The 15546-nt window shown below is 50.6% G+C and overlaps 1 protein-coding gene across 1 annotated transcript; it reads left to right on the plus strand.

Annotated features, from left to right (window-relative positions):
- Positions 1 to 6248: 6248 nt before the first annotated feature.
- ska3 (spindle and kinetochore associated complex subunit 3) lies at positions 6249 to 10725 on the plus strand (the record flags this gene model as incomplete). Its single annotated transcript, XM_084461450.1, has 11 exons — positions 6249 to 6354; positions 6543 to 6610; positions 6724 to 6895; positions 6981 to 7407; positions 7549 to 7640; positions 7766 to 7974; positions 8163 to 8309; positions 8438 to 8641; positions 8862 to 8923; positions 10109 to 10248; positions 10568 to 10725. 11 exons carry the CDS (start codon positions 6249 to 6251, stop codon positions 10723 to 10725), a joined length of 1785 nt encoding a protein of 594 aa, XP_084317576.1.
- Positions 10726 to 15546: the final 4821 nt, after the last annotated feature.

Below are 15546 nucleotides of genomic sequence, written 5' to 3' on the forward strand. Positions count from 1 at the left end.
GCCTTCCCAGGGTCCTCCTCGATGGCGGCGTACACCTCAGGGGGGGGGTTGGGGATCTTCCACTCCAGGTCCACGATCAGCTGGTGGATACGGCCTTTGTCCAGGGAGGTGGGCGTGTCCCTGTAGCACACCATCACGTGGGGGCAGGGAGCCTCAGAGGACACGGACAGGAAGTTGTCTGGCTGTGGTCCCGCCTCTCCCTCCGCCTCTCCCTCCGCCTCCATCTCATCCTCCAGAGGTGGCCCCACGGCAGGGTGGAGCATGACCGCCCAGCGCAGCCAATCGTAGTTCTTCTCCAGGGTCTTCAGGAGGCTTGCTGCTGCCTCCTCTGGGCTGGCCCGGCCCCTCTGGGCCTCCTGGAGCTGCTGCCTCACGTCCTCCTCCGCCTGTTCCAGGAAGTAGCCAGAGCAGCGCCCCCCGGTGGTCTTCATCTTCCTGTAGAGGGCGCCCATGCGCTCGGACCAGGTCCTCATGAGCAGGGCCTGGTCACGGCTGGTCAGGGAGGCCTGGGTGAAGAGGCACAGCAGCCCCGTACCCAGGACAAAGTTCACCTGCAGGGGGAGCAACACAGACAAGGGAAGATTAACATGGCTGTTATGGCTCATCGGACAATGAGGATTAACTAAAAAGTGCTGGCAATGAAATTAGTTACTTTTGTTGCATCAGCATTTAATAATAACAATAATAATAATAACTTTATTTGTATAGCACCTTTCATACAAATAAATGCATCTCAAAGTGCTTTTTTATATGCAGGAGTGCTTCACATAAAAATAGATATAAAATTAACAAAAAGCAGCCAAAATAAGATGGAACATCACACAATACAATAAAAGAAGATAAAGATAAGAAATCAAGTAAAATACAATCTTTAAAAAAAATCTTGGAATTTGGAAGCTGATCGGCATTTCAAAGATTATAATTAATATACTTACATGTGCAGTAATGGTAGATGTTAAAAGTGTAATTGTGCCTGAAATGGTGGGTGTTTTATCTGGTGCACACATCAGTTTGCTGTTTAAAGATGATAAGTTCTTCAAGGTGAACACAATCTCCAATGTGGTTTGTTTCCCTCAAGGTCAAATTCCACACTACACCATGTCTACTACACTAAACCATGTCTACTGGCTCTGGGAGTAAGAATACACTTTCCTCCCTGTTTGGTGGCTACATTACAATGGTATCTTCAATTATACAGTATTTAAGAATATGATTATTTAGGATTTAGCACTAGATAATTATCTATTTGTCATGACAAGCTGAGTTAGCATTACCCCAATTTACTGGAATGTTACCCTCCCAATATCTACTGCACTCACTGATTAGGTTGACCTCGGTCTGTAATGATCAGTAGTTTTCCCTGGTTGACCGGTCTGTAATGATCAGCTGTTTTCCCTGGTGTAGTCTGACCATGTGGCGCCCTCACTGACCTTCACACAGAACTCCCTCATCTCCCAGCGCTTGGGCCTGCGGCTGTGGACCAGCTCCTCCAGCAGTGCGGGCTGGTGGGTCAGCGCAGAGATGCCCATCAGGCGGCTGTGGAGCGCGGTCAGCTGCCTCTCCAGGCGGTGCTCCTGGACATACTGAAGGAACACCTCTGTCTCCCGCTTGGTGAACTCTGGCTGGGCCCTGACCGCCGCCCCCAGCTGGTAGTACACCACGGCCAGGTCGTCCTCCAGCCGGTGCACCTCCTGGTCACTCAGCAGGCCCTGGCCCGCCGCCCCCAGCTCCTGGTCGATGTAGTCCAGGTTCTTCCTGGCCAGGTCCGTCTCCTCTGGGGTGGCCCCACCCGCCAGGTAGGAGCCGATGCCCTGGACCAACACCCGCATGGTCTGCATGTATCCCACTGGCTCCAGCACCTTCCCAAACATGGCCATGGCTAGGACTCAGCTGAAACAGCTGCACAAGCACAGAAAAATACAGCACATTTATCAAAGTGTTTACATTTACTTGGAATGTTTGACTAGACAAAATAAACTAGTGATTTTGAGTAATATTGAGTACTAATATGCAAACCTGTGGTGTCTGTGACTCTATGACTCACCTGGACGTGTCCTTCTCAGGTAGGTATGTTCTGACCTTCAGTGTCCCTCACAATTTATACACTCCCCCATAATCAGTCGGCTGATCTGATAAAAGCTCTCTCACCTCCCCACTCTCTTTCTTTGCACAGCCGTGCATGTGAGCCATGAATGGTGACCTGAACCACACTATTAAACTCAATCATGGATGGGTCAGAAGAACTTAAAGTTTATGCCCTAAAACTAAAAGTCAGGCCTTATCTTCTGGACGGAGTACCCACAGCTGAGGAACTGATGGCTTATAAACCATCACACTTAGGCTTTTGTAGAGCGAATGAGTGGAGGGCTCAACATACAGCAGGCCTACTAGGCTATGCTAATGATGTGGGCAATAGTCAAGAGCAAGGGCGCCCCCAACAGGTGGCCAGTGGGGGCCGTGGCAACCATGCTAAAATTACTGGCCACCCTAAATGCAATGATGCATTTGATTTGAATATTAAGCAGGAAATCTATTTTTTTCTGAGATTTTGGCACTTCAGGCATAAAGGAAAATGCTCAAGTCAGAGCTCAAGAGACCAGTAAGCACCTCTTCCTCTCTGACCTCCATCTGGCCTAGCACTCTCTCTGACCTCCCTGTCACCTGTCTAACTCCTTCACTTCCTGGTCCTCACCGAGCTGCTCCTCTAATGGCTTCATCTCCTCCTCCAGAGACCAGCTGCTGCAGGCCGGATCTGATGCTGGGACAAACTCTGATAAGATTGAAGGCTACTAAAGAAATTGGAGTGGGTTATCCAGAATGCATTGCACTGGGCACCCTCCTGTATTTTGAAGAGTAATGGTAAATGGACTGCACTTATATAGCGCTTTTCCACCTTAGCGGCACTCAAAGCGCTTTATAATGGCCTCTCATTCACACACACATTCACACACCAATGGCGGTAGCTGCCATGCAAGGTGTGGACAGTCGGAGCTGGGATTCGAACCACCGACCCTTCGATCCCTGAACGACCCGCTCTACCAACTGAGCTACAGCCGCCCCACAAGAGGTACCCCCAAGCTACAGGAATCAGCAGAGAGAAAAAAACTTTGAACCGACAAAACCAGGTTCAACGCCGCCATGGCTTCTGCACTAGTTGGTTTAATTCTCACCAACCAACCTTACTCTTGTCCTCGGAAGGCATCAACCTCTGCTGCAGCCATGGCGATGTCCTGCTGTCCTCCTCTGCGCTGCGGTGTCAGGGTGTCCCTGCCACAGGCGCATACACACACACACACACACACACACACACACACACACACACACACACACACACACACACACACACACAGGGGCAGGCAGGATCTAGATGCTCAGGGATTTGGCCATTTAGAAGGGAGATATTCCAGGAATGTGACTTTGCACTGTACCTGGTCACTGACCGTCCTCTCCCACCTTCCACTGCTCCTCCTCTGACAGGCCCTCCTCCTCCTCCTCTGACAGGCCCTCCTCCTCTGACAGGCATACCTCCTCCTCCTCTGACAGGCCCTCCTCCTCTCCTCTGACAGGTCCTCCTCCTCTGACAGGCCCATCTCCTCCTCCTCTGACAGGCCCTCCTCCTCCTCTGACAGGCCCTCCTCCTCCTGTGACAGGCCCGCCTCCTCCTCTGACAGGCCCTCCTCCTCCTCTGACAGGCCCTCCACCTCCTCTGACAGGCCCACCTTCTCCTCTGACAGACCCTCCTCTGACAGGCCCACCTCCTCCTCTTACAGGCCCACCTCCTCCTCTGACAGGCCCTCCTCCTCCTCCTCTGACAGGCCCTCCTCCTCCTCTGACAGGCCCACCTCCTCTGACTGGCCCACCTTCTCCTCCTCTGACAGGCCCTCCTCCTCCTCTGACAGGCCCACCTCCTCCTCTGACAGGCCCACCTCCTCCTCTGACAGGCCCGCCTCCTCCTCCTCTGACAGGCCCGCCTCCTCCTCCTCTGACAGGCCCACCTCCTCCTCTGACAGGCCCTCCTCCTCCTCCTCTGACAGGCCCTCCTCCTCCTCTGACAGCCCCTCCTCCTCCTCCTCTGACAGGCCCACCTCCTCCTCTTACAGGCCCACCTCCTCCTCTGACAGGCCCTCCTCCTCCTCCTCTGACAGGCCCTCCTCCTCCTCTGACAGGCCCACCTCCTCTGACTGGCCCACCTTCTCCTCCTCTGACAGGCCCACCTCCTTCTCCTCTGACAGGCCTCCTCCTCCTCTGACAGGCCCACCTCCTCCTCTGACAGGCCCACCTCCTCTGACAGGCCCACCTCCTCCTCCTCTGACAGGCCCACCTCCTCCTCTGACAGGCCCACCTCCTCCTCTGACAGGCCCACCTCCTCTGACAGGCCCACCTCCTCCTCCTCTGACAGGCCCTCCTCCTCTGACAGGCCATCCTCCTCCTCCTCTGACAGGCCCTCCTCCTCCTCTGACAGGCCCACCTCCTCCTCCTCTGACAGGCCCTCCTCCTCTGACAGGCCCACCTCCTCCTCTGACAGGACCTCCTCCTGCTGTGCTAGATGAGAAGGATTTTCAACAATTGTCTTCTTTCTATGATGATTCAGCACATTCTGGACACCCATGGGCAGAAGAAGAAGACTTCCTCTCTGGAGACCAGTCAGCACCTCTTCCTCTCTGACCTTCATCTGGCCTAGCACTCTCTCTGACCTCCCTGTCACCTGTCTGTCACCTCCAGGGTGCACTCACTCTGAAATTCATTTGGACAGGTGCTCTATCATCTCTAGGGCTGAAAGCCTCAAAGGCTTTCAGTTGGTTTACGTCAAGTTCATAAGGTCATAGTTCATATGGTAACTCCTTCACTTCCTGGTCCTCACCTAGCTGCTCCTCTAATGGCTTCATCTCCTCCTCCAGAGACCAGCTGCTGCAGGCCGGATCTGATGCTGGGACAAACTCTGAAAAGATTGAAGGCTACTAAAGAAATTGGAGTGGGTTATCCAGAATGCATTGCACTGTTAATGATTCGTTATAGCCAGCCCCTCGTTTTTATGGAATGTTATTCCATTCCTATCTTACGTTCTCTACGTATCCAAAGAGACTTACAATAACGGCATTTAACGTAGAAAAAGCCAATGTACTACTACTTGCCAGAACTCACCATAGATATGGAACTCACAGTGTCCTTTCTAAAACAAGTGATAAGAGCATAATCTATCTTATACAGCCAAGTAGAATAAATGCCTCTTATAAATCAGTCATTTACAGTAGCTCTTCTTTTCTGTTCTTTCTCTTGTGCAGTTATAATCGTTATCTCTTTTTCTTGCTGTGGTAACCGACTGGCACCCAAAACCCTAACCCGCCTCCTCGCCTGTCTGCTGATCCAAACCTCTTCAACACCCAGTAAATGACCATGGAACGATAAACAAATATTCTTTTTGCTTCTGTGTCATATTGAATTCTGGTGATATACCAGCATTTTTTCTTACATACAGGATAACAATAAATACATTCATTACATTTTGGCCTTGTAGTTTGTAATAAATCAGCTAAAGCTGTCCTCCTCATGAATATCTGTTGTTGATGGATGGAAAGGCCTTGGTCAAAGGCGGAGGGTTGTAAATGAATGCCAGAGAGAGCTATACAACTTGATATTCCTAGTTCCTAATGTGTGTTGTGTTGCCTATGAAGCCAATGTGATTTTCCGTCCCCAGGCCATGGGCACTCATGTTGGCCTGTTGCATTCTGTACAAACAGTAGGTGGCAGTGCTGATTTAGATATTTTCCCAAGAGCGAGGGGGGGGGGTAGTGGCTAGTTCCCATAAACGCAGAGACCGGTCAAACCCTAACCCCACCCTGACCTTAACCTAACCCTATAGCCTACTTAAGCCTAACCTTAACCCTAAACCTAACCCTACCCTAAACTTAACCCTAAACGGCCTAGGAACTAGCCTTTACCGGACGAGAAAGGTCTTTACCTCTGCTCTAGCAAAGAGTATGGAAGGTCTCTAGTTCTGTGAGCCTCCCTCCTGAGGCCCCGGAGCCAATGGAGTTAGAGGTAGGATGGCGCTGGTAGCAAATTCTCTTTGCTGGTAGGATCGTGACGACTGAAGAACGTCACTTCCTTTACAAGAACCGTTTCCGGGGAATTGCGGAAGTGCCGCCAAATTCGAAAGAATCAGCGTCTGATCTAGTTTTATTTTTTTATAGCTCCATGGTCTAGACTAGAAGGAATAAGGACGTTTGCGACCAAATTACTGATAGGAAATGGACACATCAGCGCGTTTCTTCTCAAAGTTACGAAACTTAGCGGTGTCACTGGAGACCGAGACTGCAAGTCTTCATCATAAACATCAACACTTCGAAGAAGATGGTAGTTTACTATGCCAGTACCTCCCACTCTCGCTAACTTGGCCTAGTTATCTTGCCATATGCTATACCATCTTTCTGGCTTGTCACTCGTGCTGTCGGTTTGCAGCTAGCTAAGCCTAACACGCTCCACTTTACAACCATCGCGACTCTAGTTACAACTGTCAGACTTGAACCCTTTCTTTGTTTCAGATGACGTTAACACAGAGGGTGCTGTGCGAGTTCTGCATGACCTGCATTCTGAGGTCAGAAATCTCAAGGTGAGCACCGGGGCTTGGAAAATGGCCCTGGAGGGGGAACGTAGCCAAATGTTGCTCTCAAAGACCGGTTCGCCATCTATGTTTAGTGCTGTTTTGACTGCGTGCGTCCCCAGGGGCAGGTCCAGGGGCAGCTGGGCAGTCAGCAGGCCAGGGAGGTGGAACTCACGAGCTTTCTAAAGGCCTGTACGGTGCTAAAGAAGAGGAGCACTGAGGACATCCAGAGACTACAGGGACACTTTGAAAAATATGGCTACCAAGCTCCCAAGAACACACAGACTTGTTCAGGTGAGTTAAGGCTCCTGTATGGTTGCATGCTCTTTTTCTTTTAAATTTACATCAATCTACCTTCCTTCTCCCACGGTGGCCTCAGGGCACGGTCCAGCTGAAGGGGAGGAGGATGAAGCTGAGATGGAGGTGGGAGAGGAGGACCAGGAAGCTGACCAGGGGGCTCAGGAGCCATTCCCCCCTGTGACTCCCAAGAAGCTGCCCGCTGCCCTCACTGTGGACCCCATGCGCACCCCACAGCTCTCTGACTTCGGCCTGTCTGAGATCCACCTGGAGAGGGTGCTGCTGAGGGGGACCGGGTGGGCCGCCCCCACCCCTGTCATGTCCCTCCACCCACCTGCCATGGCCATGCAGCCCCCCATGCCCAAAACGCCCAAGTGTGCCCTGCGCTTGGACCAGGACGATCCGCTGAGTCCCCGCATGGAGGATTTTGGGATCTCTGAACACACCATGTGCCTCAACAATGATTTCACCATGGACCTGCATCGCAAGAAGCCCTCAAAGACTGCCAGGTGTGTTGTGTTTATTTGTGTTTGTGTGTGTCCTCCTCAGCGCTCTCAGTGGAATGCTCCTGTCCAGTCAAAGTCTGTGCAGTAACCTCTACATGTTTTTGCCGCATGCGCTAATGGGTTGGTGTGCGCTATCTTTATCAGCTCATCCGCGTGCTCTGGCCTCGGAGCGAGAGCATCACACATGCTCTCCACCCCGCCATCAAACTCTGGGATGTACAGCCTGGCGAGCGAAGGTAATCATGTGGCAGGAAAGTCTCATTTGAATAAGGCAGTGGTGGTATTGTTCAGAGGTGAATATGCCTGTGGTGGTGGTGGTATTCAGTCTGAATGCTGCGTTTCTCATTCTTGTTGATGACAGAGAGCATGGAGTCCCCTGAGCCGCCGGTGCTGTGCACACCAGGTTTTAAGATCACCAAGTCCCCCGGCCACGCCCCCCTCCCTCAGCTGGGACACGTTGACCCAGGGTCATCATGCTCCCCTGAGGTCCCTTCCGCTGAGTCATCACGTTCCCCTGAGCTCCCTGCGTTTGAGAGCTTCTACATAACCGGACTCCTCAGCGCCAGGAAGGTAGAGACGAGTGTGTCACGACGTCTGTTGATTCAGTTGCGTTTAGATGTGGTGATGAGTGTCTAAGAGCTTGGGTGTGTTGAAGGGTGAAGGAGAGAGGGATGATGAGTATCTCAGAGCTTGGGTGTGTTGAAGGGTGAAGGAGAGAGGGATGATGAGTATCTCAGAGCTTGGGTGTGTTGTTGAAGGGTGAAGGAGAGAGGGATGATGCCTCAGCCAGCCTGGCAGAGGAAGTCCAGCAGCCTCCAGCCCTCAGCCGCCCCTGGGAGCACGACGACAGCGACCACACACCCGAGAGGCCAAGCCTGGACTCATTCATAGACCGCTTTCCAAGTGTAAGATGAAGCCTGAATTCTGATTTATTTATCATATGATTCATATCTTCAGTGTGACCTGTTGGAGTAGAATGGTTGTATTTCAGAGTCAGGAAGGCTGTATTATTGACCACGCTGTGTCTTTATAGCGGAGTGTGAGAGTGAATGGGGCGGGGCCTAAGCAGAGTGTGAGAGTGAACGGGACCTCTGGACAGCCCCCCCTCTCCACCGCGGAGCACGACGGCCCCACCCAGGAGTTCGACCTGGGCTCCCCCAGGGTCAGCGGCCGCTACGCCGAGCCCAGCACCCCCGAGATGCCCGACCTGAGCGCCATCACACAGGACATCTGTAAAGTACGTAACCTGAACCAAGTCAAAGTTGGTAAGACCACAGAATGAGGGCACTCTGCTTAGCCTCATCCGGTGAGCATTACTTGTCACCAGTCCAGCACTAGAAATACCCCCATATGGTCCAGGTGTGTCCTAGAGTCTGTAATAATGAGTGTACACATATAAAAGATTTGTATACAGTATCCTGCAATGTAAATGTGAATCTTCAATCTTTGTCATGTAGCTTGTTTCCCGGGTCAAGAAACCCCCTATTGCTGTGATTCAACCCACAGAGAAGGAGAACAGGTAATACCCACAATTTCACCACTCAGTGTTACATGCCAACTGTAGTAAGTGGAATGTGTATCTTTTGAGCTAAATTACTTGTATCCCATTGAAATAGAGAATCATTACATAAGTCATTTAGCTTTTATCCAAAGCGACTTACAGTACAATAATTGCATTTTAACGTAGGAAAAGTCAGTGTACTACGACTTGCCAGAACCTACAAGTGCATCTCCTTTCTAAACAACTGACTAAGAGCATAATCTAGTGCTGAAGGCAAAGTGCAAGAATAGGAGAATAGGTTCTTAAGAGGGAGGATTGTTGTTGTTGTAGTACTTCTTGAAGAGTTATGTTTTGAGCCTGCAACGAAAGATGGTGCAGCACCTCTGCTGTCCTGACGTCAGTGGGCAGTTCATTCCACCACTGCGGGGCCAGGACAGAGAAGAGCCGTGACCGTGTTGATTGACCGCAGGGGCCTCAGAGTGACGGGGCAACCAGTCAACCCGAGGTAGCAGAGTGTAGTGGTCGGGAGAGGGTGTAGGGTTTGACCATGGCCTGGAGGTAGGGGGGTGTAGGGTTTGACCATGGCCTGGAGGGAAGTTGGAGGGGGTGTAGGGTTTGACCATGGCCTGGAGGTAGGAGGGGGTATAGGGTTTGACCATGGCCTGGAGGTAGGAGGGGGTGTAGGGTTTGACAATGGCCTGGAGCTAGGAGGGGGTGTAGGGTTTGACCATGGCCTGGAGCTAGGAGGGGGTATAGGGTTTGACCATGGCCTGGAGGTAGGGGGGGGGTGTAGCGTTTGACCATTGCCTGGAGGTAGGAGGGGGTGTAGGGTTTGTCCATGGCCTGAAGGTAGGAGGGGTATAGGGTTTGACCATGGCCTGGAGGTAGGGGGGTGTAGGGTTTGACCATGGCCTGGAGGGAGGTAGGAGGGGGTATATGGTTTGACCATGGCCTGGAGGTAGGAGGGGGTGTAGGGTTTGACCATGGCCTGGAGGGAGGTAGGAGGGGGTATAGGGTTTGACCATGGCCTGGAGGTAGGAGGGGGTGTAGGGTTTGACCATGGCCTGGAGGTAGGGGGGTGTAGGGTTTGACCATGGCCTGGAGGTAGGAGGGGGCTGTTCCTTGCGTTGCCCTCCATCACCATAGTTGGGAGTTTGGATGTAAGCCCAGAGGTGATTCCTCTGTCCTGGTCTGTCCCTGTAGAAGAGCCCCTGCCGTAGCCCTGGTATCGGAAACGGAGTTCCTGAGCCTCCCCAGCTACCTGAGGAAGGTTCCTCTGTCCAGCCTCAACCAGGCGCTCCAGAGGATCAACAGCGCTGCACAGGAGCAGCCCTGCGGTCAGTGTCTTCTTGCCGTTCTCCTCCCACATCTCCTCCTCCCACATCTCCTCCTCCCACATCTCCTCATCTCACATCTCCTCCTCCCAGATCTCCTCCCACATCTCTTCATCTCACATCTCCTCCCTCCACATCTCCTCCCACATCTCCTCATCCCACATTTCCATTCAGATGGAATGATGTCTCCTCGCTTCAACCTCACACAGTACTACGGTGCACACTGCGCGCCTCTCTGCCTTCATGATGCCTACTTTTAACCACTTGTTAGGAAGTGAACTATTGTCTGCAAACCAACTGTGTTGATGCCCTGTGCTGCCCCCTGCAGGTGGTGGTGCAGGGTTTCTGATGGAGGAGCTGAAGAGGATCACAGGAGTGGGGGCCAAGGCTCCGTTGTTCTTCCTGTGTCTGACGGAGCTCAAGAGACTGGAGCATGTGCAGGGTGTGGGGACCAGCACCGTGTACAGAGTCCTCTTACACACCTGAGTAGACACAGCCCCTACCCTTCCTACTATGTACCGACAGCTAGCCAATTAATATTGTTCATAAATATTGTAGCTTTCTTTTTGGTTTATTTTCATCTTATCAGTAAAGAGGTAATTGAGTATAATGGCAAGTCGTTTTACCGTTTTAATATCGGCCATCTAAACTCCCTGTGACAGTCATTTAGAAAGTAAACATTGGCCCAAAATCTATCAAAGCACAGATATTGGACAACAGAGACTTGGTTTTGGAATTCATCTACTTAATCATGTTGAATACAAAGCAGACACATTATAAAATAGAAATATAATTCACACCATTCCTTTAGGAAGAGAAATCTGGCCTAATACTGTAAATGAATGTTGTACATGAACACAACTGGTGTGTCGTTCTCCCTAACAATCCAACTAGACATGAATATACTGAGTACTTCTCAGGATCAGATACTGAAACCCTACATTTAAAAAACAAAATAAATATCCTAACATGTGGAGGTCAGTAGGGTCTCATTGGCCCAGCGACGGGGGTTGCTCTGTTGGTAGCGGTGATGCTGATATCCAGGTAGTCTCCCATCTGGAACTGTCACCTGTGCCCTCCCAACCTATATCCTTCACCCTCTCAAGACTGGTCAGCTCTTTCAGGATACACTTCCTTCTCAAGACTGGTCAGCTCTTTCAGGATACACTTCCTTCTCAAGACTGGTCAGCTCTTTCAGGATACACTTCCTTCTCAAGACTGGTCAGCTCTTTCAGGATACACTTCCTTCTCAAGACTGGTCAGCTCTTTCAGGATACACTTCCTTCTCAAGACTGGTCAGCTCTGTCCATCCTGTGAGGGGTGAGTGCACTTAATGGTGTCATAAACCCTATTTCACTATTGTATTTCACTATTGTAATTTGCATACGTATTATTGCCTAATAATGTAAATTATGTAAATCTGCAACTCGCTGAATGGAACACCAGCCCTATTAAACTCCTCCATCCTGTAATGTCTGCCGTTGTGTTTGTGGTGAACACTCAGTAGAAGAGGACATGACTGTTTCAACAAAGCAGGAAAGGATGAGTAGATAGTTGGCTTAAGAGTTTAACATGTTTTTGAACGATTTTTCAAGGTGCCCACCCACATCCATTGTATGACCAAAACGGAGCAATTATCAGACTTTCTCAAAAGTGCTAGTTTTGTCAACGTTTTGATCTGAACCATTGTATATGATCATAAGTAACCTTAAAACAGGGCTAAACATGCATTTTGCCTTTACTACTCCTTTAAGTCTTTGACGGAGTCATGTAATATCAGGGATTTCTTTTAATGTCATTTCTCCCTTTTGTCAATCAGACTTGTGGAAGCCTTCATCACTCAACTGTAAGGCATGGCTCTGCCATGTGTGTTATGTTGCTAGCTAGCCTAAAGACTGGAACAAACATGCCTGCCACATTGTGTGCTTACTACAAATTGCTATTTGTAGACATGAAAAAGTCAGAATTCCACATTTGTACTAGAGTGGGAACCCTGTGTTACCCTGACAGTTGATTATTAAAGAAGCTTCATGTAGCCTACCCAGGCTAGCTAGCTAACGTTACCCTCTGTGATCTAGTACTATAACACTTTTTTTTTTTAACGTTTTTGCAGCATCAGATTGTTTGTTTGGAACAGTGATGGTGATCCAAGTTGGGAAGTGTCATAAAACAATATCGCCTAATCCATAGCTAACTAGGGACGCTCAGTGAATACATGACGCCAATTAATACAGGGCATGGGCATGTACAGGACATTTAGAGGCACATGCTCACGCACAGAGACAAAACTAAACTTTTGAGCGAGAGACGTGGAGCTTGGACTGGAGGGATGCACCGAACTGGCTTCTACTGGCTCTGACACATAACTTGCTTGCAGAGAACAAATCGTGGTCGCACAAGTGACGCTAAAAATATGGGTGTTGTCCTCAGACACAGTGGCCAATCACATCACTGGAAGCGAGCACTCAAGAAGACACTGATGTGACGACATAAAAGTCCAGTGTTTCTCGTTTTCCAGCCACCATTTTGGGAGTCAAATAAATACCGCACCTCCAGGCGACTATGGTTCACACTTGTGTGGTTGCTGGCTGTCGTAATAGAAGAACACCGGGCACCACGTTGTCTTTTTACCGTTTCCCACGCGACCCCGAGAGAAAACAACGTTGGATTGCAGCTGTGAACCGAGATGGATGGGTGCCAAACGACGGTAGTCGGCTCTGTAGTATTCACTTCATCTCAGGTAAACTGGCTCTGTAGTATTCACTTCATCTCAGGTAAACTGGCTCTGTAGTATTCACTTCATCTCAGGTAAACTGGCTCTGTAGTGTCTTCATCTCAGGGGTATAGTCAAATTTGTCAATGAAACAAGTGCCTTACATAGGCTGCAATTCACAGTTGAAAATAACCCAACACGCTCTCTTGATTACCTTGTATGTAAGTTAAGTTTTTTGAAAGTGCAAAATAGTTTGTTACTTTATAAAAACTACAATTGTTCTTCCTACCTGTTCCCTACCATGAATATGACAGCTTTTTCTATCATCTTATATCAACGTTGACATGATTGAGATTTTGTATCATGGACCTCTCAAAAGTTTTTTTTCATTTTCTTTTCCTCCTACTGTCTGCAGGTAAACATGTGAAGAATCCCCGGTCGCCAGATTATGTTCCAACTGTGTTTACTTCACCTCCAGAAATGAAGGAGACTGGTGCCTTTGAACCAATAGATAAGCAGGAAGCCCAAGTGGAGGCGGCCAACGCCTTGCTGTTCCTGCAGGGCCAGGGCAGGCCTGTGGGCCCCCTGGGGCCAAGCCAGGACGACCGTCAAGCAGACGAAAGCGCGTCCTCATCGTCGAGCAGCGATGAAGGCGAAGAGTCCGAACTTTCAAGTGATGGCAGAAGCCAGGGTGTGAAGCTTACCAAAAGGTCGGCCACGCCCACCAACCACGACGAAGTCCTGGCAGCCTTGAAGAAGGAGAACCGGGCTCTCAGGGAGTCCCTGGAGAAAATGTCCTTCACTGAGACCACCCTGAAGAACGACCCGGAGAAGGTGCGCTTCTACACCGGCCTGCCCAACTACTTTGTGTTTGAGACGGTCATGTGGCTCCTGGCGCCTCACATGGACGGAGCCAAGAGCGTCAAGCTGCCCAAGTTCCAGCAGCTGCTGCTGACGCTGATGCGTCTGCGCCTGGACCTCAGGAACCAGGACCTGGCCTATCGCTTCGGTGTGAAGGTGGGCACGGTGACCAGGACCGTGCACAGGATGGTCAGCATCATGTCCACCACGCTGGTGCCCACCGCCGTGTTCTGGCCGTCCCGGGCCGAGCTCCGCAAGAACCTGCCCGCCGCCCTCCGCTCCTCCCACCCAGACTGCGCCGTCATCATAGACTGTTTCACGGTGACCTTTGAGAAGAAGCTGGCGTCACAGACCAACCAGCAGGTGACCGGTGCAACGCCTCACTCTTCGCAGGGGGCGGGGACTAGCACACTGAAGTACCTGATAGGCGTGGCCCCGCAGGGCGTGGTCACGTTCGTCTCCAGGGGGTCGCCAGGCAGCGTGAGCGACAAGAACCTGGCGGAGGGGTGCGGCTTCCTCTGCAAGCTGCTGCCAGGGGATGTGGTCCTGGCGGACAGGGACCTGGACATCGGAGAGTCCGTGGCCGCCCACGGCGCGTCGCTCAAGATCACCGGCCGCCATGTGGGAGACGGACTAGAGGATTACAGGGGAGGCCCTTCGCCAGCTGAGGCCGCCTCCCCGGACAGGCTGAGCGTGCGCGGGCATGTGGAGAGAGTCCTGGCCATGGTGAAGCAGCGGTACGCCATGCTGACCGGCCCCGTCGAGAGCCCCTTCACCACCACCGAGCGCATGTCAAATCTGAGCACTTTTGATAAGATAGTCCAGGTGGCCTGTGCCTTAAACAACCTGTGCATCTCTGCTGCTCCTCTAGAGTGACCCACAGCTCAGTAGTGCGTTTCATTGTGGGTCCCCTTTACCTTTTCTGTACCCAACACCTCAGTTCTTATTTCCACACTACAAGCTCCTGGGAGAAGCTCTTTGTTTTGGGATAATACATGATGGCTGTAATGGAATGGAGCAACGGCGACTTCCTGGGGGATTTTTCTGGGACAATCTGTGCCACGGTTGTTTTTCTTCATTCTAGAGGAAGTATCAAGGACATATCATGCTTTTGCTTTGCTGAGTTTAGCTCTTTTTCAGCCGATGTGGATACTTTGTGTTGTAAAGGAATTCCCAAAGAAAATAATTTGGGATTAGGGCCATTGTGTTCTACAGTAATGTCGCTATATTTTGCTGGATTTATCACTTTAAGTAGGCCTTGATATTTTGGACCATGACCGGATCCCTGAGGTCGTAATCATGGACCTGGACATACATGATGGTCCTCACAGGCCTGTGCCTTACCCTGTACTGCTGTGACTAAACAGCCCTCATTTTTTTTTACAGATGTTTATTTTTACATTATACAGTATAGAATGCCTCTTGTTCCTACTTTATGACAGTAAACACATGCAAGTACGTCTGTAAGAAGCACTGTATAAAGCACCATATCTTGTCACTGTAAGTTATGTATGACATTTGTATTTTCTGAACAGCATGTATTAAGTGAGAGATCTATCGTTGTTGTTCTATATGTATTATTGGTGCCTGGTTGATTTGCCGTATTCCTTGTGGTGTGTGATCTGCTGGGAGCTGGTGGTGTGTGATCTGCTGGGAGCTTGCTGATGCGTTGACGGGTGGGAGAGCCATGCCATGCAGCAGTAGCACCAGGACATGTGCCTTCTGCCCTCCAC

This window comes from Borostomias antarcticus, assembly GCF_949987555.1.
Source record: "Borostomias antarcticus genome assembly, chromosome: 2".
Taxonomy (NCBI): domain Eukaryota; kingdom Metazoa; phylum Chordata; class Actinopteri; order Stomiiformes; family Stomiidae; genus Borostomias; species Borostomias antarcticus.